The sequence below is a fragment of the Manacus vitellinus genome, unplaced genomic scaffold (assembly GCF_001715985.3).
Source record: "Manacus vitellinus isolate BGI_N305 unplaced genomic scaffold, ASM171598v3 scaffold_11_pilon, whole genome shotgun sequence".
Taxonomy (NCBI): domain Eukaryota; kingdom Metazoa; phylum Chordata; class Aves; order Passeriformes; family Pipridae; genus Manacus; species Manacus vitellinus.
In genome coordinates this window covers 1,350,295-1,377,467 of record NW_021938895.1, presented here as the reverse complement: position 1 = coordinate 1,377,467, position 27,173 = coordinate 1,350,295, and the positions used below count along the sequence as shown (strand labels likewise).

Genomic DNA, 27,173 nt, shown 5'->3' with positions numbered 1-27,173 from the left:
TTTGGTTTAGAAGTACTGAAAACCTTCATTAAGTTGTGAATTATTTTGGTCAAAGGATTAGGAAGGCAGATGTCATGGAAAAGTAATTTGAACATTTTTGAAACAAATAAATGCTGCTTAGAGCTCTAGGAACGTGTCACAGCACACATTTCATAGGGTTTGGGAATGATATTAAATGAAATAGCAGGGCTGAGGTCCAGGTCTGAGGTGGAAACTCCAGGTGGAGGCAGGAAGTTGAACCTCTGCAGGAGGCTGGTGAAGAAGAGGAAGAGCTCCATTTTGGCCAAAGTCTCCCCAGCACAGATCCTCCTCCCTGGAATAAAATAAGAGTCAGTGGGAGCTGCTTCTTCAATAGTTAGAAGAAAAGAAAAACCTTAAGTATCTCTTATTAGGAGAAAGGTCATTGGGAGTCCAGAACACCTGAAATGTCCTATCCCAGCTATGAATGAAGAACTTAGCAGCTTTTAAAAGTCTGTTGAGTAAACAAGTGATCTTCAGAGGTATGATAACAAAGCCAACTGGTGTTGTTTTTTTTAGTTTCCCTTTGTCTAAATGCTTGCATTTTGGGGAGAAATGTATGGAAATGCAATCTGAATTCCTTAATTCTAGTTTTCAATAAAATCTGAATTTTTTTCTTCATTTTCAGATTTTTTTTGTCTACTTGGCCCAATTTTTGAATCCCCGACCAACTTGTTGAGTCTAGACTTTGGCTCTATTAGTCTATATATAGGCAATTTTTTATATTAAAATTTGTCAGAAAATTCCTTGGAAACTCACAAATGCTGGCCAGAGTGGGACTGAGAGGGAAGGTGGGGGGTATATTCTATGGATATTCAAAAGTGCTGTAAATATAAATTTTTCTCAGTCCTGTTGAACTGCAGCAGCTTTTAAACTGCCTTTTAAACTCAGGTGTATGTCACACTCTGGGAAAGCCTCAAAAAAACTCAAAATGCAACCCCTTTCTGTTCTTTGATTTTACACAGAATTTGGGTTTTTATATGATAGCTCCTCCCTGTTGTCACAGTATTTGAAATCTTGAGCCAGCTGATGTTATTCATGACTTTTTTAAAGGGGACATGGAAAAATGAAACAGGAAAGACATAGAAGCCACCTTTGCTGTGTGCTTTTTGTGGTCATAGACAATGCAACTGGGTGTGGTAAGACTCAAACCCAAAACGTAGAGGAACATATACAGATTATAATGCAGATATATGTTACCTAAACCATCCTGGAATTTGCTGAAAACTTTCCTCATGTTTAAAAAAGCACCACAAAGACTCATTTATATTTGTTCAGTGCTAACTGAGACACCAATAACATCCAGAGGCTGGAGGAATTAGCAGCCATTTGGGAGTACTTGCTCTTATCAGAGGTGTCCCCTCAGAAATCTGTGAAACATGGGGTGTGAAATGGCCCCATTAAAAAGATCATATGGAGGCCAGGCTTCAGTAGCAAAAAGTGCAAGTAGCCCTTGCAAAAAGTAGTTACTTGCAATGACAGTAAATGGAAAAGAGGAAGCACCTGCTGAAAAGGGCATGAAAGCATCTTTCTTCACAAATTTCCCATTGGCATCGAGGAAGTGCTCAGGGTAGAACACGTCTGGTTTCTCCCACTGCGACTCGTCGCGCAGGACTGAGGTCAGCAAGGGGATGATGTAGGTTCCCTGCAAAACAGGACAGTGGAATTAATCCCTGGACAAATTCAGGAAGAAGAAATGTTGAAAAACAATCCTGTAGGCATCTCACCTTGGGAATGAAATAGCCTTTGAGGGTGACATCTGCAGCAGTCTCATGAGGCAGATCCAATGGCAGGATATTGGCAAACCTCTGGATTTCATGGACGACAGCATCTGTATATGGCATCTGAGTTCGGTGCTCGATCCGTGGGGGGTTTGACCCTATCACTTGATCTATCTCTTCTTGGACCTTTCCTGAGGAAAGAATCAAATATGAGAAAGAAACAAGGTCTCATTCATCCCTGAGACATCCTGTGCTTTACTGATGTAAAGTGGAAAAAGAAATGAAAATCATAAATTCTCCAAAAGTCTTTTTTTTTTCCGTTTGGAAATAATGGAAGGTGAACAGAATTTGATTTGAGTATTTGATTGTTTCTTTACGAACAAGAAACCTAAAGACATTTTTTTGTGCCCTCTCTTCTGTCTAAAGTTCTTACTCTGCCCAACTGGAGTCTCAGAAATCCATTTTGACTCCAAACAACCCTATACCATCAAATGGAATGGAGATGTCAGACAAAGGGCAATTCCCTGCATCTTCTCAGGTATCTGATGCCTCAGTACGGTCCATTTAACATCTGCACAGGCCTTTGGTTTATCAACAGCCCATTTCTGAGGGAAACCTGGAACAATTTCATTACCCTACACAGGACAGCTCATGTCTTATTAATTAATGAGATTTTCCTGAGCAAAGGGCCTGGTCTGTATGAACTCTGTTTCTAATCTGTGGTAGGTTGGCCAGTGTGCCCCTCACTGGGCCTGGACCACAGGGCACAGCATTACCTAGACTATAATTGATGGGAAATCTTGGCTTTTTGTAACTGTGTATTAACAGATGTGTTGACCCTCCAGCTTCACATTTGGTTCCTAATGCCCTGAGTGTAACAGTATCTGTCATAAAACCACTTACTCTGAATTTCAGGGTATTTTAGCATCAGCAGAAAGCCCCAGTATAGTGTAGTAGAAATTGTCTCAACACCAGCAGTAAACAAATTGCTCATCAAGCTTAACAAGTTGCCATTATGGAAGTAACCATTGGTAGTGGATTTCTCCTGAAAAAAGTGGTTGAGATAAAAGGGTGAAAACTTAAAGCTTTCCATGTGAGAATGCAATTTATGTAGAAAAACATTTACTAAGAAGTAAATACTGTATTTTAAAATGAGTATGAAAGGCAAAGAAGAGCTTTGGGCTTGTACCTGGAGAATAATGCTGACCTAGGTTTTATATTCTGCATGATCTCTGTATTTACTGGGGCCAGCAAAGGGAGCTGCTTTCTCTATGGAGAAGGTAACCCAGATATATTAGAGACCCCAAATAAGAGTCCCAGTAAAGCCCAGGTAGTGATTTTATTCTGTGGTGAGTTATGTTCTTGAAAGAGCCAGAAAGTCTGGGACAACAGAGAAAGCAGATTAAAAAAGAGATGCAGCCTCTGTAAATATATGGATACAGTCTGAAGGAAATAAATAAGAAGAAATGTTTGCTGAATAAAAGGGCTTGGAACTGCAACAGAGTGAAGTATCTGTTCAACTCTATCACTTTGTTGTATGTGTTTTGTCGAAGATAGATTTCCTAAAGAAATTTAGCTGTAATTATAAGGACTGGAAGGAAGTTGTGTCTTCATAGAACCATAAAAGTTGGAATGAATGAGAAAAATTTCAGTTACCTCCTGCTGCTTAACCAGAAAAGCATCAATAAGGCTTCTTTGGTCATTTTTGTCCAGGTTTTTGAGATGTTCTACAAAAGTAACTTTTACATAATCATGGAATTCATCTCTGTTTTGGAGAAGAGACTTGTTAGCCCTTAGCAGGAATCCAAGGTATGGGAAGATGTTGTACATCTGCAAGAGTGGAAGTTGTTAGAATTTACCATCCAGAGGTCTGAAAACACTACAGAAACAAATTAGTGATATTGTACCCATTTTGCAGATACAAAGACAAAACCTTAACATTAATATTTTGTTCTTTAGAATATGAAAAACTAATTCATGGTAGATAATCCATCAGGGACCACCGAATACGAGGAAAATTCTCAGCCCCAAATTATTATTTTGCAGGAGTAGTGTTGATGTCAGACTCAAACAGCTGCAAGTTACCACCATGGAGAGGGAAATATTGTCCAGCAACTTTTTTTCCTGTTTTAACTAGCTTTACCACTAACTCTCTTTTATTTTTCAAAGCCTAAAGGAACAGAAATTAATCTGGTGTGAGGCAGCATTGCATGCAAGTATCAGAGAATATTTATTACTCCTTAGCACTCTTCAAACTATAGTTTAAGTTTGTTTTTGAGAGACTGGGAGTTTGATTTTTGGCTTCAAGATTTCCAGACTGTCTCCCAAGCTTTGTTTTGCACAAGAAATTGCTCTGTAAACCTATTATCTCCCAAAGTCTTAGATTTGCCTGTTTAACAGAAGACACTCACTACCAGTATTGTTACTTTCCCATGGAATCCAGTGGAAAAGCAACGTTAGTATGTTTATCATTACCGTCACCAAAGGTTTCCCAGCAAGCCTCACGCTTTCATTGGTCAGATTTAGAAGTCTCACAAATCTGGAGTCTTTGTAGTCAAATCGTTTTCCAAGTAATATTGACACAATTATGTTGGCAACTGCTGCATTAATTATTTTACTGGCGTCAAAGGGCTTTCCTATACAGTGAACAAAAGAATGTGTTATGTTGTGGCAAGAGATGTAATTTGTAAATGTAAATTTAATACGAATTATTGCTATTTATTTCCTATGATTGATTGCCGTTATTGATCATCATTCAATGCCAGAATACCATGCAATGACACAAAAATGCCAGAGGAGCCAAATCCATCAAATTCATTCAGCCTATTTCTTAAAAAGGTCTGAACTTGAGAAGGTTCAGAAGGCCTCTGGGTCCTTGAGCAAAACCTTAGAGGTGGCACTGAAAGAGATTTCCCAGAGAAGCTGTGGCTGCCCCACCCCTGGAAGTGTTCAAGGCTGGGTTGGAGCAGCCTGGGACAGTGGGAGGTGTCCCTGCCCATGGCAGGAAGGTAAATGAGATGATCCTTAAGGTCCCTTTCAACCCAAACCATTCCATGATTCCATGTTTCTGCAGGTTTGAAGAATGAATCACCCACCCACCTTGTTGTGAGGCGATGGTGTCTCCCAGGTACCCGTATTCCTCCACAATTCGATCCTCAATGGCCCTTTTCCCCATCCCAAAGTCTCGTAAGGTTGTGAGAGTAAATCTTCGCATCACCTTCCAGTTTTCACCATGGGCAAAAACAACCCCTGACACGAAGAGAACATTTCAAGGTGGCAGAAGATTAGAAATAACTGATTTTTCTAGACACGGAATGGAGCTGTTTAGTAGTAGTCACTTTTAAAACCTAACTTACTTCTGGCTGAGTCAAAACAGCTTTGTCTTAAGTATTGTCAGTCCTCAACAATAGTTTTGTTGCATTAAAAAAAAGATAACTATTTAAGATGTAGCTAATCAAATCTTAAGAAGAGTATATATCCTAAGAGACACTTGTCACTGAAAGAAAGATGGCATTGGAAATTCAAGTTCAAACCACTGATCATCATAGTTTGGAAGTGGAATTGAACTGAGATCTCATGTGTCTGATGATTTCTGGACAAAACTGACAAGGCACAAATGTCTTTAAAATTCAGGTAGTATTTTAAAACCTCCACAATCAGGTTTTTCTTTCCACTGAAATTTTTACACCAATATAACTAATGACTTCAGCTATATTTTTTCTCCAAAGAAAAAAATAAAGTGAAAAGAAAGCTTAAGTGCACAATATGTTCAAAAAATACAGCTGTTAAAATGTGCACAGAATTATTCTTGACTTTGCCCAAGGGTGTAATTTTTGGAGATGTAAATATGAAACTCTCATGCTAAATTAGAATGAAGCTTCAGTATGAAATTCCCATTTTGAAACCCAGCTCAGTATGCAGTATGTCCCCTTTTAAAATAGATCCCCAATTCTGTTTGTGTTCCGTTCTATTACCATATTCAGAAAAACCACAAGTCCAGAGCCATGTCATGAGAGCTAGAAATGCTTCTGTGGCCTGGATGCCCTGTTCTAGATCCTGAAATTGTCACAATATCCACTGTCTGTTGCTGTGGTTATTTTTAGAGTTGTGGCTGGTTTGTTGTCACTGTCAGTAGTTTCAACTTTGAATAAATTCACTGAAGTCAATGAGATTGCTCCCTACTTCCAATGCCTTGTGTGGCCTCTGATCCAAAGTGATATCCCAGCTCCTGCTTTGTCTACAGGAAGGAAAAAAAGTTGAACAAGTCAAGCTGACAAAGGAAAAATAAAACCAACTTACCATTTCCTTTGGTCAAATCTTCAAAGACTGGGATTTTAGGTCTCTCTGCAAATGCATCTGCCTGGTTTACAAGAGCTTCCTTCACTGTCTCATACCCAGAAATCACAACTACTTTCCTGTGCCCCATCTGAACACTGAAGACTGGGCCATATTCCTTTGACAGCTGTCAGGAGAAGAGAACAGGGATTTACAGACTTTGCAGTTTATGAAGAAATTCACCCTTTCAGCTCTGCTTATTTCCCTGTCCTGCTTCTGAATTTCTGCCATGTTAAATATTTTCCCAAGTCCAGGGAAAGAGAATTGATTTCAATAATGTGAATGTGCCAGACATTGTGATGGTTAATGACTAAATGGCACAGTTGGGAGTGGAGCCCCACTGTGCTAAAGTAAGCAGAAGTGTCAACCCTAGATCAGCAAAGGATTATGCTGACAGCTCTGTTTTCCCTCAGAAACCCCTCTAAATTTATTTTTTACTCATGTTTTCATACTTATTTCTATGCTACTGTGTTTCTTTTGTTCACGGGCTAAACCTGTTCAAACCTTTGCTACCATTATTGTATAACCCCCCCCCTCCCCCCCCTAAAAAAAACCCTTTGGTTTTCTGGGCCAGGATTTAGCATTAGGTAAATTCACAGTTTTTATACATGACTATATCTTCCACAAATCTGTTTTGGAGACACCTTTTTAGCTGGTACAGGTAGATTTATTTTTATATAACTCATTGTTCCTAACTCTCCTGACAATTTGAGGGGGTTTTCCTGACTGTCCTTATTTTCTTCTGTGTTTGCAGAGAGAAACAGAAAACAGCTATTTAGCAACAATGTGGAAAATGTTCAGCAACTGGTAAGCGAGTAGAGCCAACTATATATGAAATAAGAGGAGCAGTGACACATATCTGAATTATACTTGTGAGAGAAACAACCTCCTGCATTAGTGTGGAATCACTGGATTACAGCAGAGACATGTTGGTTCTGTTGGCCTGAAAACACATGGAATTTGCTTTTGTCAACATGATTAGGCTGTACTGGATAGCTACAGTGATATTCTAGATTGTGCATCTAAGCAATCTTTTGATTTGTGGATGCAACATCCAGATTTGTAGGTGCGAATATCCCTTTTGAAATCATCAGCAAGGAGGATGTGTAATTGCAATGTCTGAGTGGAAAAAACTCTAAGAAAGGAGCAGGTTCATTGAAGTCTTCCGACTCAAAGTCAGGAAAGCCCTGCAATAAACTGGGTGGAGAAAGTACTAGAAGTAAAACAAAAAGTTTATTATTCTGGCAACTGTTGGCCCTGAATATTAAGTGTATATAGTTATCTTCAGCTTTTGGGGAAGGAACGAGGAAAGAGAGATGAGAAAGTTTTCTGAATCAGTGGAGGCAAGAAGCTCCAGTAAGGTCCAGACACATCAATCAGTGGAAAGCAGAGGGAGTTAGACCACATATCAAAATCACTCCTTTTCCTCAAAATTATCACAAAAATAAGGTGGCCCCTTGTTGTTAATTTGAGAGTTGTTTAAGGCTGAAACCTGGATGCATGAAGCTGCATGGAGTAAATATTACAGTAAAGAACAAATCTTTCTGCATTCAAAGTTTTCTACTCAAATAACCATCTCCTGTCCCTTGCTAAAGGATCATCCATGGAGACAACATGTCAGGGACAGTAGGAGAAACTCTCTGCCATCTTGGACTATGGGCTCAGTGATATGTGTAGTTATGGGACCAATAGAAAAGAAAATTATTACCTGTGCATAAGTCCTGTAGGGTCTCTTCAAATCAAATAAATGAAGGTTTCCAATTATAGGTAATGCTCTTGGTCCTGGAGGAAAATTCTTTCTCTGGTTGTTGTCCCAGAAACCTGCTATTTTCAAAATGTATAGAAAAGCCAGGATGAACACTAAACCGATGGAAGTGTTGCTGCTCCAGTCCATCTCTGTTCAACAAAGTGTTTGCCACAGAAGAGAAAAGAGAAAATGTGGACTCTGGATCTCTGTCCTCCTGCAAAAATTTCCCTTTGGAGACTTCTGTGTTAGTCCCTAAACCTCTTTCCCAGATACTTTTCTTGCAATTTGTGACTGGTTTAGTTCTCTCCCTCTGTGCTATACCTCAGCAGGGTTCAGAGGCAGGTAAATGTTTGCTAGCCAAGTGTGTGACTGGGTGAGAGTGTAGCTCAGTGTTGGAGTATGAAAGTCCAAGAACATGGTCGTTGACCTGGTTTTTGGTATAAAAGTCATAAACTCTGTACACTGTCCTGGTTACTGATTAAGTTTTTGTCATTAGTACAGATACAACCTTGATACCCTGAGAACTGAAATCAAAATGCCACTGCCCAAGGGAGTAGTGCACAGACTTATTTTTTTAAAATACCTAGGAATTGGCATAACTTTGCTTCCATTGAATTCACTGAGAATTTCAAGTCACAGAATCATGGAATGATTGAGATTGGAAGGGACTTTTGAATTTGTCTGGTCCAAGCCCATTCCTCAAGCAGGGCCATCGAGAGCCAGTTGTCCTAGACTACGTCCAGACAGATTTTGAATATCTCCAAGGTCCTAAACAATTCTAGGATTCTAAGGAGAGAGACTCCACAACCTTCTGGGCAACCTGGAGTGCTCAGTCACTCTCACAGCAAAAAAGTATTTCCTGATGTTCAGAGGAACCTCCCCTGTGTGTGCCCATGGCCTCTGGTCCTGTCACTGGGCACACATTGAGAAGAGTCTGGTTCTGACTTATTTGAACCTTCCTCCAGGTGTTTATACAAACTGATAAGATCCCCCCGAGTCTTCTCGAGGCTAAACAGTCCAATCTCTCTGTGTTTCCTTGTACAAGAGATGCTGCAGTTCCTTCAGCATCCTTGTGGCCCTTTGCTGGACTCTCTTCAGTCTGTCCATACCTCTTTCGTATTGGGGATCCCAGAACTGGACACCTCATTGAGAAAAGATGTCCTCTGTTGGGTGAGGAAAGAGGGCTGAGGTACAGTCTGACTCATGTCTTAGACTTTAAGAGAGTTGAGCAGCAGAGAGGGAGTTGTTAGAAGAAGCAACAGTGGAGAAGAAACCATCCAGGTCTTTCACTGAGACTGGCCAGAGAAGCTGAGCCACAGCCTGAAGAACAGTGTTTGGAAGAGTTTCTAGTAGAAGTCTAGAGCCCTAAATTGTACATGGCCTTGAGGCAAGAAGGTGAAGGCTGTGTGAAGGGAGGTGCCCAGGCTCTTATCTCCTAAAAGCATCAGGATCCCTGCAGAGATATGACCAGAGGCAGAGGAGAGGAGTCAGCCCCTGGGGATGCAGGCGCAGAGACCTAGAGGAAAAGTGCCCTGGCACATGGCTGGGAGCCTGGAAAAGGAGCTCCAACAAGCCTGCTCTTGTACTGCCTTACCTTGAGTCTGCTACTGTCCCAGGGTCTCTGAAAAACAGACCAAGACATTTCACCTACCTGGAATGCATCCTGGAAAAAGTCCAGGGCATGTGTCCAGCTGAGTGCCACTTGGCCTGATTCTACTCCACCTTCCCAGATGGGGTAAAAAGGCACAGAGAATGTCAGTCTTTCCACATATATCCGGAATTTAATTAACAACAAGGAGCTGAGGGGTGACTGAAAGGTGAACTTCTGCAGGAAGGCTTGTGAAGAAGAGGAAGAGCTCTCTTTTGGCAAGACTCTCACAGTGCACATACTTTTTAACAGGTTGATCCCACTGAGAGAGAAAGAAGACTGTACATCCTCAAGAAATGTCAAACAAATACAGTTGGCCATCTGATCATTAAATTCATTCATTTAATCAGCAATGGATTTGAATACAAATATGAAAAGAAATTTTATAAGCAAATATTCAGCCAATGGCTTTAAAATAAATTTACCTTTCAATAATGAAATACAAAGATACTACTCTGACAGAGCTGAAGAACTAAACCAATCTTCAAATTATGATCATCCACTGGTGTTTTGACAATAAGCTTGACCTTTGGTTAGTTTAAATAAGATATAATTAAAGTTTTTATTTGCTAAAAAAAATAAACCTTTTTTAAGCTTTTTTAACGTAAAAACTAACATGTCAAGGTGAGAACAAAGGTAAGACAGAATGTTTAATGGTTATTGGAAGGAATAAAAAATTGTCAGTCTTTTATAAGAAAGAAAAGAAACACTGATGATCATAAACCTTGAATTTAGAGCAGTTTGCTTTACTTTTCAGTCCCAACCTCTAAGCTTGTCTTCCACCCCATCTCTTGTTTTCCTCCTTACTTTCCTTTCCTGCCAGTGTAAGGCTCCCTCATGGAAGAGCAAAGTTCTTGGTAAAATATTTTATGTCCATTAACATATTACACAGAAGTTGTAACTAGTTATTAAAGAAACTCTACTGACTCAGGGTGTTTAAAGTTTTGATTAACTGGGAAATAACCAACCAAAGAAAATATCCTAAGACAGAGAACCAAATGCCACTGGCAGCTGAAGTATGGAGGTGAACAATTAGGGAAATGACCCTTCAGAAGAACAAATCATACACTTCAAGGGCACAGTGACATGGGAAAGAAAGTAACATTTGAAGCTCTGATTAAACAAAACAATCTATCTCCCTCCTCTGGTTTTTTGAGAGAACCTGAATGACTGATTTCTCTGGGACAGAAAACTTCTGAGAAAAAAAGGCAGAGGACAATAATGAGTTCTTGAAGGATGAGGGTCTGGATTACTATGGAGAGATTATAAGGAGAACTGGAGAACCAAACTGCATAGTTCATTTTTTCCCTTTTTGTTTTAAAAGCTAAAGATAACTGTTGAGGGCATCATTCGCCATGGAAGGCTCAGCCTGAATATTAGGAAAAAATTCTTCACTGAAAGAGGGGTTAAACACTGGAACAGGCTCCCCAGGGAAGTGGTGGACTCACCATCCCTGGAAGGGTTCTAAAAACAAGTAGACACGGCACTTCACAATATGGTTTAGTGGGAAAGGTGATATTCCATTCCAGGTTGGACTTGATGATCTTGGAGGTCCTTTCCAACCTTAATGATTCTATAATTCTGAAAGATTTACTGACAGTGAGTGGTACCTCTTCACTCAGGCATTCCTGGGTGGTCAACACTCAGAATCAGTGAAATTACCTCACCTCTGTAAGGTGAAAGAAAGACCCTCTGAATCCCAAAACAAGATTTTGAGGGGTGACATTCCTGTATTGAATATAAGATTTTTAAAGGCTGTCTACATATGGAATATTTTTGAAGTACTTCAATACTTTGCAAATTATACAAAATCTCTTCTAAAATATCTACATATGCAATATTTACATTGTTAAATACCTTCTCCATTTTTACAAATATGATTGTGTGAAAGCTTTGAAAGGATAAAGCATATTTTATAGCCAACAAGGTAGAACAGAGTCAATTGCTGTACATCTGCAAAAGAGCATATCTGAACTGAAGTGTATTACAACAAATGTGTTTTCATCTATAGGTAGAAATGTGGCATATATAGCAGTATACAGCTGATATAACATGAGACAACCCTGACTAGTATCCTTCTAAAGTTTTTGAAGGAAAAATACATCAGCAGAACTGAAAACATATGTGCTATTTTATATGAGAGGAGTTTTTCTCTTTAGTCTGATGAGTCAGACTTGAAATAAGATGCTAATATAAAGTCTTTAAAGTTCACCCACTTTAGCTTGCTCTTCTGAGACATCAGTGGTAGCTTTCCATGTCCAAATAATGCACTGAAGTGTTCCTTCTGCTAGATTTCCCATCCATTGCTTCTCCCTGGATTACTCCATACACATGGGCACAGATGTGGGGTGTGACTCTGCTCCCGGCTACTCTCATCTTGTAGAGTTCCTTCCTCAATTTTTCTCTCTCTTAGCTGAGCAGCCACTGTCATCACTTCTCAGGTGGAGTTAATTTACATTAATTTAGCTTCAATTTTCTTCTTTCTGCTTTCTCTTGTTTTAGGAGACAGTGACTTCAAAGTCAGTGACTCACCACATGGAAGTCCTCTCTGAGTCTTCTGTAGGTTGGACATGGTTTCTTTCCAATCAGTTCCTAACAACTCCTGCTTTTTTGGAGCTAGCATTAGTTCAGTTCATATTTATTAACCTTACCAGTGCCACAACCCACTTATTACTGCTGAATGTAATAAGACATATTATGCAACTACCTGATTCTCATAGCTCCTACTCAATTCCCTTATTGTGTCCCTGAAACAGTCTAAAGAAATCTGTGACTGTAATGAAATTTTTCACAATTTCACTTTCTTCTCCCTTTCAATAAACATATTAACAATGAATCTTGATACTCATATTGCCACTTAGAGTAGCTCATCAATCGCTGTATTCTGTGCTTTGCCATAAGAATGACTTCAATATTTTGTTTCCTGTTGTAATCAATCTTCAAAACACAGCCCATTCCCCTCCCACCCCCATCCAAAAATAGGACAACAAACTTTCCTAAAAAGTTAATATGGGATGCTCTGGTGAAAAGCTTGTTAGAATCTGAATAAAAACTATCAATTAATTTCTTCTTGATTACCTCTACACAGCTGAAGGATGTGGTTGTAACACAGAAATCTTGCAGTTAAATATATTATCCTGGAGGAATCTTGAATCCCAAAAGTTGTTACAATAGCTATATTGACTCAGTGGCAACCAAAGATAAAATATAGATAATTTTGATGATGAAAAAATATATTAGAAAGACCTAATTAATTGGTCTGGGCTTGGCATAATGACTACATACTTTAAAATCAAGCTTGTTTTATATCACAAAAATATAGTTATTTACAGCTACTTCTTAAAACTCCCTGGTGGTAAGGAAAATACTTGGATGTTGTTTCTTAGCATTAGAAATGTAAAAGAGCTTCATTAGCACAAATATTACAGACTAATTATTTTTCTACATGGCAGCTTCAAATCTGCTGTTCTCATCACGGTTGCTGGAGTGAATTTCATGTCCTTTCTCCTCTTCTGGAACCTGCCATAAAAAACAGAAGAGTTCAGTTAATGAGATATAGACTTTTACCATGAAAGATGACTAAAACGTGCTGAGAATGTAATTCTATTTGTGTATGTTATGTGTCTGCTTATCAGCATTGGCACAGCCTGACATGAACCACCAGTTCTGGATTCTGAGGGGTGAATTTAGGGTTTTGTTCATAGAAGAATTCCCTAACGCTGATGTCAGCCATGAGAGTACAGAATATATATCTGGGATTTTCAAGGAGCTCTAAAGAAACAAAGAGACTTCTCTAAAGAAATATAGATGATGTTGTATGCCAGATATCAATGTTCCTTCCCATTATCTGATAAAGCTCATATGGAATTGAGTATTTTTGATCAGTGTTAGTGATACTACAGGACCTTCAGTAGAGCAGGGGCTGTTATTATCACGGGTCAACTCAGGCTGTAAATTCTTCAGCCATTGTAAAACTTTTCCTGACATTTTTTAACATTTACATGTGACAACACATTTTAGGTCTTTGACTTTCCCAAGGTCAACCAGCACATATCTTGCAGAGTTGTCATTAAAATATTTTAGGGGTTTTTTTTGGCTGGTTGGTTGGTTGGTTTTTGTTTGTTTGTGGTTTTGTTTGGGGTTTTTTGTGTTTTTGTTTTTCTGATTGTCGTTGCTGCAGCTGATCTTTTGGCTCAAAACTTTCTCTTAGACTGCAAACCTTCTCTCATCAAAAGCCAAATTGTGTGGTTGGTCCATATTGGAATTTAATTCATTAAAACACTTAACAAGGACTCCTTTTTGCTTCAGTACATTTTATTTACAATGAATGTATGTCATGTATTAATTCTTGCCTTGCCTTTTTGGGTTTGTCCTGGCCTAAAGGATAAAATTCAGGTTGTCTAAATTAGGAGTATGTCATCAGTCTCTAATAAGGAAGAGGATACTTGATACAGTGAGCACTTAAAAGAGAGATAAAGAGCTCCACTGACATATCAATCTGTAGGCTGCATTTCTACTTTTTGTTCAAAAGGCCATGACTAGCTAAGAAGTCCAGAAAAGGTCCTGAAGATGGCCTTGATAAATCCACAGCCCGAGGCAGAGCATCATTTTTGAAAGTTGACTCAAGTGTGCAAACCACCAACTCAGGAGAGCAGGGCTGCAGTGTGATGTACATTCCCCAATATCACAAAAATAAAGGAGGTTGTATCTTACCTCCCAAAAAACAGAGTCATCAAAGCAGTTCTGGTCAGAGACTTCTCCCAAGAAGGGCAGCTTTAGAATAGCACCTGCAGGAAAAACAGCATCAGAGGTTAAAAAAAATGAGAAAATCACCAAATAAATGTCCCTAAGATGTGCCCTGGGGAGCCAGCTAAGATTTCTGACTCATTTCCTTATCTACAGAAATATCCAACCATTTTGGAACATCAGGTCACTTATTCTGAGGGGTGATGCAGATTTCTTCATATAAACATGAATAAGAGCTTGTTTTTAATTGCTCAAACCTTTCCCAGACTTCAGACCGAAATTTCCTGGGTTTTTTTTGTTTGGAAGTATTCAATAACACATGGAAACATGTGACACCTCATTGAATATGTATTAGTCTCAAACTAGTTAGTGTTCAGAATTTTAAATCTGGAGAAGAATTCCATCCAGAACAACATCTTACTATTCCTATGTATATATATATATACATATATATAAAACTCAGTATCTTTGAAGCATGTATTCAGTAGGATATCTAGAATCATGGAATCATAGAGACATGAAGGTTGGAAAAGACCTCCAAGATCATCAAGTCCAACCCTGTCCAAACATCACCTTGCCAATCAGACCAGAGCACTGAGTGCCACGTCCAGTCGTTTCTTGAACACCTCCAGGGATGGGGAGGCCACCACCTGGGCAGCCCCTTCCAATGTCTGACAACCCTTTTAGTGGAGAAATTCTTCTTATGTCCAATCTGGACTTTATTTGAAGAAAAAAATATTGGAAAAACTGCATTTCTACGTTTAAGTTTCTGCCAGTGTGTCATCATGCATTACTTCTATTTTGTGTTATTCACATGAAATTGTTGATACATTGACATTCTCCATGGAAAAGTCTCTAAGTTCACACACAGTTCAGTTGCTACATGCATCAGACTGACCTGTCAATGCTCCTCCCACCAGTGCAATTCCAAGTGTACTTCCCAGGGCAGCGACCTGCTTGGCAGGAGTTAGCTGGACACCATGCCTGAAAGGGGTAGAAAACAAACCATTGACTATTGAAAAACTGGTACACTTTGAGACTGATGGTTGGTCTTACAACATTGTACTTGCTGCCTGCTGGACTAGGTGGCTCATAGGAAAATATCCTAGAATCATCAAAGTTGGAAAAGATTTCCAAGAACATTAGGTCCAACAAATCTTACCATTGTTGTGTACAAGACAAATCATGACTTTAATTTGACTTGGTTTAGACTTCAAATGAAAACAAGTTCTTTGAAAAGATTATTAGTATCCTGTAAGCTTTTAGAGAATGCTCCCTGTTGTCAAAAAGATCATCGTTTCATCTTCTTGGAGTCTTATAAGATAGTGGAAAAGGCCCATTTTGCCAATTTGTTTTGAAATATTACAGTTACCAGCAGTGCAATTGTAGAATCATAATAAATATTTTTCTATGTTTGAATGGTTCTGTGCACTGAGTTTTTTAATGATGATTTTAATTTATTTGTTTTTATTTGCATTTTTAATCTGGAACAAACTTGGCATTTAAACAGTGTGTTAAAGGCAGGAGATTAAGAAGAATCCCATTCAAACCAGAATATGATGCCTGTCATTAAATCAAAGGTGTATTTCTGAAAAAAAAATCATAATTAGATCCAAAGAAGGTAGAAAATTAAGATAGATGTTCAAAAATTAAAAGAAACCTTTCTCTCATCTCTCTATAACTCACATTGTCTGATCTGTTACTGCAGTTACTATGATGCCAGCGATACCTCCCAGAATTCCAGGCAAACCATGCAAATTATGAACTCCACAAGTGTCTTGAATGTTCAGCTTGGACTCCAACAGAGGCTGAAATGAGGGGAAATCGGAAGTTTATAGTGAGTTTATAGAATTCCATGATCTCTAGAATGATGTGCAAAAGAAAGTAGTGCAGAAGTACAAAAATCAAATCATTATTATTAAAATAATCAAATTATTAAAAGTCACCATTGTCTAGAGTTTGCTGCATCAGCCAGTTTCTATCCTCCCTTTCTAGCAAATGCACAGAGCTCCAGGAAATCCAAAGGGCAATAAGTAAATGAGAGCAGAGGTGGGTCCCCAATACTTACAGACAGGAAGCGGAACCCAAGGACAGAGACAATTCCAGCAAGGATCCCAATGCACATGGCACCAAAAGGGTAAATGTGTAGGTCAGCACAGGTACCCACTGCTACTCCTCCTGCCAGGGTGGCATTTTGAATGAGTACCTGCAGAGGGGACACAGAGGGGGAGGTGATATATGAGGAACAGAGTTTCCTTTTAGGGCTGAGTACCTCTGAAGGCTCTCTTGCACACAGAACTTTTCCTTTTCTTCAGGTGAGATTTTTCCAATGAAGAAGGAACAGGGACTTAAAGCAAAGTTCCCTGTTACATATTCTTGCTGTCTGTTCAAAGTTGCTCTAAGCCACTTTAATGAAGTCCAGCTTTTGCAAAGTCACCAAAACTCATATGATCTCTTGAGAATCCAGGCTGAGCGAGTGAGAGCTGCCTCCTACAACAGCAGCAAATCCTGATCCTGATCATGCTCAGACAAAACTGCATCTGGGGGAAAGGAGTGGGTGAAAATATAGGGCTGGATTTTAGGGCCAGGAGATGAAAGGTTGTCAGCCTGGCAGCCTCAAGTTAGTTTGGTTTTCCCTGTTGTGCAGGTGCACTGTGAGATTGTCAGGGAATAGGTCCTTGCCTTGGGAGACCTGTTTTGGCTCTTGTAATAAGATAACTCAAATAGGTCTGTCTTTGGAATAAGACCCAGAAGTCCACCTGAACACTGGACTAATGTCACTATGATCCAGCAGGTCCTGTGGACAAGAGAAAATCATCATAGATTCATAGAATCATTAAGGTTGGAAAAGACCTTTAATGTTATCAAGCCCAACCATCAACCCTGCATCACCACCTGGACAGTCTGCTCCAGTGCTTTCCAACCCTTTCTGTGAGAAATGAAAAGAAATAATTTCTCTGTACTAGAGGTTCTTACTAACAATAAAATCAGAGAAAAAGCTATTACAGCACTCAAACCTGTTTGGTTTAGAGCTGATTAAATCACATAAAACTTAAGAGTAAGGAAATATTTTAAAATATAAAATATCTGTGTTGTGGTCATAGACTCAGTATTAAAAGCCTAAAAAAAAAAAAGAAAATTAAACACAATAACTTTAAAAAGTAGAAGAAGAACTAGCCATATTTTTACAAAATTCATATTCGGAAAAAAACCCCAAACATTTGAAGAAAGACTAAACTCCACGCAAACATAAAGAAAATAGTATAAAAGTAAGTTGGGGATAAGAGGAAAGTGGAAGAAGACCTGCACTGAAACTGCTGGGATCAGTTGATTGGCTGAGTCCATTCTCTCCCCCCCTCCCTGAGAGGGATGCCTGGGATGAGAAATATGCTCTATACACGTTAAATGCTGCTTTTAGGACTAGAGCTTTTGCTTGTGCTTACCCCATAGTATATTAATTAGATTGCTTCGTATCAGAGCTTGTGCTTGCTTAATATTTGTATCAGTAGATTGCTTTAAAATATATTTTTGCAGTAGACGCTATGGCCGACAACTTTCAAACCTTATTAATCTGTCAGAATTTGTATTAATAAAAAATATTATTCTGTAAATTGCTAAAGTGAGTCCTTGCAGTTGCTGGTGGTGGATAACACCTTGGCAGGACCCGCTGAGGGGTCCAGGCTCTGTTGAGTTGCCCCTAACAAGGGAGGTCGAGGTACGCTCGATAGATCTGGTGGTGAAGGGTCTCCTTATGAAACACTGACAGACTGTTGGACACCAGGGTCTCAACTTTCCTGGGGGATTTATGAGCAAATATCTGAACTCCCACCTTTCACATGACACTCTTATTGTAGAGGGTTGACTCGATTTAACAGAGGTTATGATGTGATTCTTACCATACTGAATTTGCCTCTTTTGTCCACCAAGCTGGAGAGGGCAAATGTTACAATGGTACTTGCAGCCAAGGAATAGTAAGTGTTGATAATTGCTGTTGTCATGTTTCCCCTACTTGCAATGGCAGAGTTAAAACTGGGCCAAAACAGCCAAAGGAACAGGGTACCTGGGTGAAATACAAGTCAAAACAAAGCAAAGGCTATTCAGTCACAAAGAGTATTTTAATGTGAAAGACCCAACACAACACAGGTAGCTACAAGAAATGAGGGAGATGATTAATAAGAAACATGGACTAGCCAAAATACTGGAAGAAATAATAGAATACACAGCTTTTGACACTGGCAGCTGGGATTTTGACAGGTGATCTCTGTCAAATCTTGCTAACATGCTGTGACCCCTTGTCACCGGCCACTTATTGCCAGAGCAATGTGAAACCCCAATCAGAATAAGAGGCATTAGCAAGACAGTTCATATGCAAATGTTTTATCACCTATAGATATAACTAATAGTTTTAGCTGTTTAATTGGTCTGTGAATAGATCTCAGGGACACACAGGTATATGGTGCACAGTCATTACCATGACAGGCACAACTCAATCCTTTTAATTATGATGATTTTCTATGGAAATACGTCTTAAAAGCAGAAGATTCAACAAAAAAGAAGTCACCATGAATGCACAGTGAAAACGCATCTTTACTTTGATCTTTCCTTTCTTTTAACCAAGGAAAAGCTGTATAAATATATGTGTATCACTGAAAATATGGTCCATGCATCAGACTATAAAGAATTTACCTCTAGGAGTATACTTAGGAAAATGAATGTAGTGCAATAATAGGTAAAATAGAGATAAAATAGCTAAAAATAGAGATAGAAGAGGAATAAACAACTAACTTCTCAGCACTCAGTCTCTTACTTCACTTACCAATCATGGCAAACATGTCCGAGTGATATGTGGATTCATCATTTTCATGTTTGTTTTTCAGACCAGGACGATACAGCACCATGGTTACAGCCAAACCAAAATAAGCTCCAAAAGCATGGATAGTCATTGAAGCTCCAACATCTGTGGCCTGTAATAGGGACCCAAAATAAGACTTCAGATTTTATACAACATAAAGATGAAGATTTGATGAAAGAGAAGTCTGGATGACTTTAATGGTTTAATTTCTATGGTAGAAACTAAAACCTAGAATATGCAAACAGGAAGTATTGCAAAGTGAAAGCATTTGTTATAAAGAGAAAACAATTATTGCTAGATAGTTGTACCTGAAGTACTTCGGCAACTAGATGTTCATTGCATGCAAAGATGGTGATCTCCAGAATTGTCATGATCAGCATCTGAATGGGAGTTGTTTTCCCCAGAACTGCTCCAAATGAAATCAAAGCAGTTGCTGTACTGAAGTCTGCATTTATCATGCTGATAGTAAGAAAATAGATAAAAACAAAACAAGGTAAAGCAAAAAACCATGAAAAAGAGAAAAGCAGTTTAAAGGCTGTAATATCCAACATGGCATATTAATATGATAGAGCTTTAACTTTTCAAGTATAAAATTATCAAGATCATCTTTGGGGGTAAAAATTAAATGAAATTTTTCCAGATGGATTTTGTAGGGATCTTACCAACTGCTGAGGAATAAGTGTGGGATGGTTTCCTCCTGCTTATACCATAAATGTGCTTAACTGGTTGAAATTATAATGAAAAAACAGATGAGATGTACATTGCAGATGTGCAGGGATTGCATAGAATCATTTAGGTTGGAAAAGAACCCCTAAGACCATTAAGTCCAACTGTTAACACAACACTGCCAAGTCCACCACCAAACCATGTCCCTAAGCACCACATCTGCATGTTTTTTTGAAAGCTTCCAGGGATTTGACTCCACCAGTTCCCTGCACAGCCTCTTTCATTGCTTGATAACCCTTTCTCTGAAGAGATTTTTCATAATAACGAATCTAAACCTTCCCTGGCACAACTTGAGGCCATTCCCTCTTGTTCTGTTGCTTGTTACCTGGGAGAATAGGTCAAACCCCACCTGGCTACAACCTCCTTTCAGGGAGCTGTAGAGAACGAGAAGGTCCCCCCAAGATTCCTTTTCTCCAGGCTGAGCCCCCCCAGGTCCCTCAGCTGCTCCTCATCAGACTTGTGCTCCAGACCCTTGCCCAGCTCTGTTGCCCTTCTCTGGACATGTTCCAGCACCTCAATTTCCAGCCCTGACTGCCACTTGCATTTCAAAGATGACAGGGAGGTCTCGGCTTCAGTCTGATGGTTTATATCATTCTGAAAGTCTTGCATGACTTTCTGTCACTGTGCATCATGTTTGCATGACCTGTCAGGCAGGTTCAGCATTAACATGTTTTGGGGAATGGCAAAGGTAAATAAAACTACAAATTTGTCAAGAACTTGGAGCACAGAGAGGCACTAAATTATGGATCCGTCTACAAATGCCTGCCTGTGAGCATTAAGGAGCTACTTAGAGTATTCCTGCTTGTCCCACAGTAATGTTTGGATGCTGTTGCTTTCAAAATTGTCTACAAGTTGCCTCAGAAAATAGAACTTCAGATGTGAAAAACACTCTGAGATCTCGGTAGAAGCAGGATAGATGAATGGGAGAGGGATTAAAAGTTGCTGGAGACATTGCTCATGAGGTTTCTTATTCTGTGATCGGTGTTCAGACCCTACTGCAGTGTGATGTTCATGGAAGTCACTCCTCAGGAAGTAGAAGAAAACCTTGTGAGTGGATAGAGATGCTGTTCCAGACTTTCTTCTGTGACCCTGTGAGTCATGGAAAGACAGATCCTTCCATGCCTGCTGGATGCAGAATATGCTGTGCTACTGCTGAAATCTTCCAGCTTCTACAAGTCCAGAGACTCAAAGCAATCTCTCTGCAGGACTTATGGCCCACACATAATGTAGCACCTCAAATTTCATTCCACCCTTTGGCTCCTTTGGCCCAGGTGTGGCCCCCTTAGAGGTGAAGAGATGGATTTGGAGAGGTGGACAGTAAGGCTTAATGAAATTTAGGTGAACCTAAAGTCTGATCCCAAAGATAGTGTAGTTTATGGCTTCTCCTGATATCCTAAGGGATAGAAATATCAATTTTTGTAAATTCACATATACCTTCTGACATCAGTTTGGATTTTCCCTCCATGCATGTGCCAAAATCCTTGCATCAGGGTTCCCCACTGGAGACCGAATGCAGCAATGAGCATGTTGATGCCAACACTGCTGAATCCATATTTCTTCAGGAAGGTCATCAGGAAACCAAATCCAACAAATATCATCACGTGGACATCCTGAAAATCTGAAGGGAAAACATGTCTGTGTAGTGACAATGAAAAGTGACTGGGAAGTGCAGAAAGCTAGGGATAAAGGAGGATTTAATAGAAAAGAATTCCAAAGTTCTCTCATGGATATGACACATTCTTCCCCACTTCGTGACCAGTCTACTAGCTGAAGACTGAGTGTCTGGGAAATATTATTGATAATATTCCTCCTAATATCATTATAGAAAGAACATTATGCTTGGCATCCCTAAAAACTACTGTACAAGACATTGATTTATTTACATGGATAAAAGAAAAAGTCATTTTAAGGTAAAGTTTAAATTAAAAAATTAATATCATTAGTCAACACACACTTAGTCTTTCTTCAAATGTTTGGGCTTTTTTCTAAATATGAATTTTGTTAAAATATGGCTAGTTCTTCTTCTACTTTTTAAAGTTATTATGTTTAATTTTCTTTATTTTTAGGCTTTTAATACCAACTGAGTCTATGACCACAACATGAATATTTTATATTTTAAAATATTTCCTTACTCTTAAGTTTTATGTGATTTAATCAACTCTAAACCAAACAGGTTTGAGTGCTATAATAACAGTTTTTTTCTGATTTATTGTTAGTAAGAACCTCTAGTATAGAGAAATCTTTTCTTTTAATTTCTATTTCATTGCTCTTACGTACCAATATGCATGAAAAACTTGAGACATTGAGCTGGTTAGTATAATATTTGGCTTGAAGTTACAATTCCAATTACTTTAAGCAATCCTTAGTTTTGCTATATGTGTTACCAGATTCAGCCAAAAGAGGGCCCAGAAGTATAAGTTACTGGAGATTCCTGATAAATTTCTGTATTTGCAGTGTCATATTCCAGCCCTGACCTAGCACTGAAACACTTACAGGTGTGTAGTAACAGCCTTTATGTTGCACCTAAGAAATGGCATTGTTAGTTGGCTTGGAATTAGATGATCTTTAAGGTCCTTTCAAAGCCAGGCCATTCTATAATTCTATAGAAATGCAGGTGGTTCATAAATATCCCCAATCCTTTTGCCTCCTCCTCAGGCTCGATATTTTAAAGCTGTCTGGACTTATTTACACAAATAAGTGTAAATTAGAAGTCCTGGTTAGAACTAGGTTAATTCATGGATGCTGAGGACAAATTCTATTGAGTCTAGCCTAGCCTATACCTTGAGCTTTAACTACCTTCATGCTTTGTTATAGAGAAGAGTAGGTCTGCAATGATTTTAAATGATGAAGAAAACAGCCTGATTTGAACTGAACTGTTTCAGTAATTAGTTGTGTTTAGGAAAGCATAGTAGTTCTATTCTGTGAGGCAGGAAAACAAAGATTGGAAAAATGCTCCAGCAGATCCTGAGCAAAACCATTGCACAGGATTCTCCAAGGCTGCCCAAGGCCAACATCATAATTCCAATGCAAGGTGGTCAGTCTTAACACAGAGATGCTTGTGGTATCTAAGTTTATACTAAAACTGTTTTGCCTACAGTAGTATACCACAGAACCCTGAAGAGGGGTGCACTGGTTTTCCTAAGCCTTGAGTCATGGATCAATCACAGACAATGCATAAAGGATACCAGTACTAAAGAAATCCTGCTGGAGTGCTTGAAGAACCATCACACCCCCTTGTTCTCCCATTCCAGCAGCACAGGGCACCTGAAGTTGTCCATCCAGTTTGCCATGCCTGTACTTGCATCCAGTAGAAATAGTATAATGCAAAGCTATATGTTGGGAATGATCTCAGCTCAGCGTTCCTTCCCTGAGTGAAAAGCTGTGGTGATCCTCCATTATTATTTTCATTTTTTCCTCTGTTCAAAACGATGGAAACAGCTCGAGTTTCTTGTGCTGAAGTGTTTAAGACATATAAAATCAGGCCCTGCACTGCAGTTCTGAGAATATAAATTTACCCCTGGAAGGAACAATTAAATCTCTGAAGTACAGATGTGTTAACATCCTTGGGGATGGCATGGGAAGCCATTTGAACACATCATTTTGGGGACTCAGGGGAAGTCCTGGCTCAAAGTATATCCTAATAAACCTATACAACCACAGCATTAATTTTCTGTCAGGTCCTCAGGCAAACTGTGCTTTTGTGTGCACTTTGTAGACAGCTAAATTTTAGAGGAAGGGGTCTTAGAAGCGAAAATACAGGTATTAGGAAATCCTGCTTTTTATTCTAGTTCTTTATTGGCCATGAGCTCTGTCAGGTCAACATCGACAAGTCCAGCATGACATCCCTGGTGTCTGCTTAGTTTATGTCTCTACTGGTAAAGTGAGCAGCCTGGCCAAAAGGCACATGGCACAGGTTGATTCACAGGTTGAACCTGTACAGCTACCTGTTCTTCACTCCCAACTTTTCCCACCTGTACTACTTATTAAAAGCAGTCCCTTATCCATGCTATGCTTGAAGTCATACCTAGGAGCAGGTAAAGGAGCTGGTTTGTATGAGCCAAACCCGCTCCAGAATGTTGCTCCCAGGTTAACAGTGTGGGCAGCTGAGGGACAGCACACAGGAGCAGCACAGTCATACACTGACTGTGCAGGGAGCCATGGGAGACAGCAGGAAATTCCTCCCACACCTCTTAGACACTGGTATTATGGAAGAAATAACTATAGGTGGTCCCTAACTGGATAGGTTACATTTAAAGACCTCTTCTTTGTGATGTTGGTGAGGTTTCTGCCCTCTCTCTGATGCCTTTTTAAAATGGAGATATCAAATTAAAGCAGCCTACCCCAGGAGCTCCCCAGGGAACACAGTGCCCATGGTGATGTGTGTGGTACAGGCAACCTCCATGCAGAACAGGTTTACTCAGAAATGCACCACAGTACTGTAAAACTATTAAATTGCTGGCATTAAGCAGAAGAATCCAATGCACTTTCCTTCATTTTCCCTTGTATAAAGGGGACTCCAAGAAAATGCAATCAGTTTAGTACCAGAGCCAGAGGTGTGATATCGAGAATGGAGGAGTCATTTTCTCTGTTCTTGAGGGGTGAAAAATCAGTAAACTGAATCTAAAGGTCCTGTGTCCTAAACATCATCCTTCTGGCTTACCAAATTATACAAAGATGCCCCAAACAATTTTGTTCTGTGGTTGTATCTGTTGTTGTCATGTTCTTTTGGGATAGAGTCAGGGAAGGGGTAGGTGGAGAGGTGTTTTAGGCAACAGCTACTTTAAAAAAAAAGGAAATAGTACAATTATCTGTGCTGTCAAATTATTACTGTGGTTTCTGGCATAGCTTTTGCCTAGGTGTCACCTCCTGGGTGACAGTGGACCAAGAGTCATTCCCAATATACTGTCTAGCTAAGGCCACCTAATTTAGGAACTTGGGTAGTTCAATACAATTGGGATAGTTTGATATGACCTCAGCTAAGAGAGCTGGGGTTGTTCAGCCCGGAGAATAGAAAGCTCTGGGGGCACCTTAGAGCACCTTCCACTACTTAAAGGGGCTATGAAAAAGAGGGAGAATGACTTTCTAAACAGGCAGATAATAAAGGAGGAAATTCTCTATTCTGAGAGTGGTGAGATCCTGGCAGAGGTTGCCCAGAGAAGCTGTGGCTGCCCCATCCGTGGAAGTCTTCAAGGCCAGGTGGGATGGGGCTTGGAGCCACATGGGATAGTGGAAGGTGTCCCTGCCCATGGAAGGGGGGTTGGAATGAGATAATCTTTAAAATCCCTTCCAACCCAAACCATTCCCTGACTCTGTGATTATCATTGATGTGGCCAAGCTGTATCTCAGAAATGGAATGGGCTCTGGCATAGCCTAAGTCCCTGTATCTCAGGGATACTGCTGCATTTCAGTGGAGTTAACCCAAATGTGAGTGATTAGCTCCTGATGTTCATCAGCTGACTTGCATCTGGAGCTGAATAATGCTGTGCATTCACTGTTCTTTCAGCCAGACAATGCTCTCTGTGAGAATACATGACACAAGACTAGACCCTGAGATCACATTCCCCTGTAATAATCACTGAAAGGACAGTTAGAATGAGACAAAATGAGGGATGCATTCAAAATTACAAGGGTACTATTTGTACTTCTGTGATCCTCATTAAGAGGACTGAAATCAGGGCTGCAAGTCATTGAGACATCAGAGCCAAGGAAAAGAATGAGAAACCTTCAGTACTGCTGGGAAAACACAGTCTGCAGCTCTGCAAACTTTGTTTTCTGTTTATTCACAACAATCTTATCTTTGCATGAGGAAGAGGAGAGTGAGAGAAGTCAACAACTACTTCTCAGGCCAAAAAGCTTTCTCCTTCATTTCATCAAGCATTTACAGAGCAACAAATCAACAGAAACATTTGAAGGCTAAACTATCATTGCCTAAGGGAGCCACTGCTTTGGAAGAGAGCAGGGGGTTATCCACCTTCTCACAAAAACTATGGCCCTTCATGGAGTCTGTATTCTGCAAACATTTTGTAATGATGATGCACATGCTGCCCAGTTTCCATGTTCTCATAAGACAACCTTTCAAAACCTGGATGATTAATGTTCTAATAATTTTAACTATTTAATACAGTTATCAGGATAGAAGTTCTGGCAAGAAACGCTCCCATCCATCTCTGGAAAATGCTAGAATCTTTCAAAGCAATACATAGTTCTCCAAGTTTTGACCTGTTGTGCAAACACTAGAACTATTTTCAGGACTCTTCTCTCCCAGAACAGTGAAATTCTCAGCAGTTAAGTACTTACAGAATTTTATATGTGCTCAACTTGAATTTATCTTTGAAGCCTGCTGCTTTCACACCTCAGAAAAATTTGTTTGCCCCAAAGCACGACTTTATTTTCTGTCTGTATCAGCAGGTCTCTTAAGTTATTCAGAAATCTTGCCTAGGATTAGCTTAAAGAAATTCTAACTTCAATAATTCTTAGACAGCAACACTTACGTGGGTATAAGGCGTCAGAGTCACTACCGATTTTATATTCCACAAATATCCCAAACAAAACAATGGTGATCACTTCCAGAAGGAGCGCTAGGATGGAGAACTTGAACCTCATGTTGGTGTCCGAGGCTGAAGGCATTGCTGCAGAGCAGGGGGCTGGGAGAGCTTGATAATGGGCGTTTGCCTCCAGCAGAGCTGCCTAATTCAGTGGGTCTGGGTGATATAGCAAAAAAAAAAGAGATACAGGGGAACGAACACACCGTCACACCCACCATGGGAGGGAAATATTTTGGATCAACACGGCGATTTCTATTTCCCAGGCTATTTCTGCGTGTGAAATCCTGCTTACATGCCTTTATCCCCACCAATGTGTATTGCAAACCAGCTCATTCAGCTACAGTTGTGCTTCTCGCTGCCTCCCTTTAAAAAGGAAATAGCCTTCAAGAAAATCTCACAGACCCTGGTTTGCTGCAAGTAGTAAGGAACACAGCAACTCTCAACTGTGTTTCCTGTAGTCAATAATATTTTCAAGTTGTAGCTCTTCTTTGAAAAGGTAAATAATTTCTCATCTCAAATAAAGCATGGAAAATCTCCTGCCTTCTCATATAGGATGTGATAAAGCAAAGAGAATCTCTTTCAGCATCCTGAAGACATACTTGATTTTATTTCACTGTGAAGTTCTCATTCTCAGAGCACAAAATGTAATTGTAAACTTTTATTTAGAAAGAAAATGATTGTATTTCTTTATAAGTAGAAAGGTTATTCCTAGTTCTTAAAAAAGAAAGCTTTACATTATTAAAAAGGAATTTGAAGAAAACAACTCAATTTTTCAATTTGAATTATTGCCTTTTTTTTTGCATTTCCCTTAACTCAGACAATGCAAATAGGTCAG

General features: G+C 39.5%; 2 protein-coding genes across 2 annotated transcripts; both read right to left on the bottom strand.

The window, feature by feature from the left end:
- Nucleotides 1-8,197, bottom strand: LOC103755563 (cytochrome P450 2K6). Its single transcript, XM_008921516.3, has 9 exons — nt 7,783-8,197; nt 6,039-6,201; nt 4,839-4,988; nt 4,215-4,375; nt 3,396-3,569; nt 2,643-2,784; nt 1,746-1,930; nt 1,522-1,663; nt 1-313 (listed from the first exon to the last, which is right to left on the bottom strand). Exons 1-9 carry the CDS (start codon nt 7,966-7,968, stop codon nt 126-128), a joined length of 1,491 nt encoding a protein of 496 aa, XP_008919764.1. The 5' UTR covers nt 7,969-8,197; the 3' UTR covers nt 1-125.
- A 133-nt stretch (nt 8,198-8,330) lies between these two features.
- Nucleotides 8,331-26,493, bottom strand: RHAG (Rh associated glycoprotein). Its single transcript, XM_008921518.4, has 10 exons — nt 26,285-26,493; nt 21,228-21,411; nt 19,376-19,526; nt 19,032-19,179; nt 18,112-18,275; nt 16,284-16,421; nt 15,902-16,023; nt 15,114-15,199; nt 14,183-14,256; nt 8,331-12,988 (listed from the first exon to the last, which is right to left on the bottom strand). Exons 1-10 carry the CDS (start codon nt 26,418-26,420, stop codon nt 12,911-12,913), a joined length of 1,281 nt encoding a protein of 426 aa, XP_008919766.1. The 5' UTR covers nt 26,421-26,493; the 3' UTR covers nt 8,331-12,910.
- Nucleotides 26,494-27,173: the final 680 nt, after the last annotated feature.

What these genes read in the sequence shown, in the direction of transcription:
- LOC103755563 (XM_008921516.3), bottom strand. Translation starts at nt 7,968, where the DNA reads ATGGACTGGAGCAGCAACACTTCCATCGGTTTAGTGTTCATCCTGGCT. An exon ending in AGATTTGACCAAAGGAAATG is followed by an intron (nt 4,989 to 6,038) that starts GTAAGTTGGTTT and finishes TCTTCGTGTCAG; the next exon opens with GGGTTGTTTTTGCCCATGGT. An exon ending in AAAATACCCTGAAATTCAGA is followed by an intron (nt 1,931 to 2,642) that starts GTAAGTGGTTTT and finishes TTCTTTCCTCAG; the next exon opens with GAAAGGTCCAAGAAGAGATA.
- RHAG (XM_008921518.4), bottom strand. Translation starts at nt 26,420, where the DNA reads ATGCCTTCAGCCTCGGACACCAACATGAGGTTCAAGTTCTCCATCCTA. An exon ending in CTCTGACGCCTTATACCCAC is followed by an intron (nt 21,412 to 26,284) that starts GTAAGTGTTGCT and finishes TTTTCCCTTCAG; the next exon opens with ATTTTCAGGATGTCCACGTG. An exon ending in GCAGTAACAGATCAGACAAT is followed by an intron (nt 15,200 to 15,901) that starts GTGAGTTATAGA and finishes TACCCCTTTCAG; the next exon opens with GCATGGTGTCCAGCTAACTC.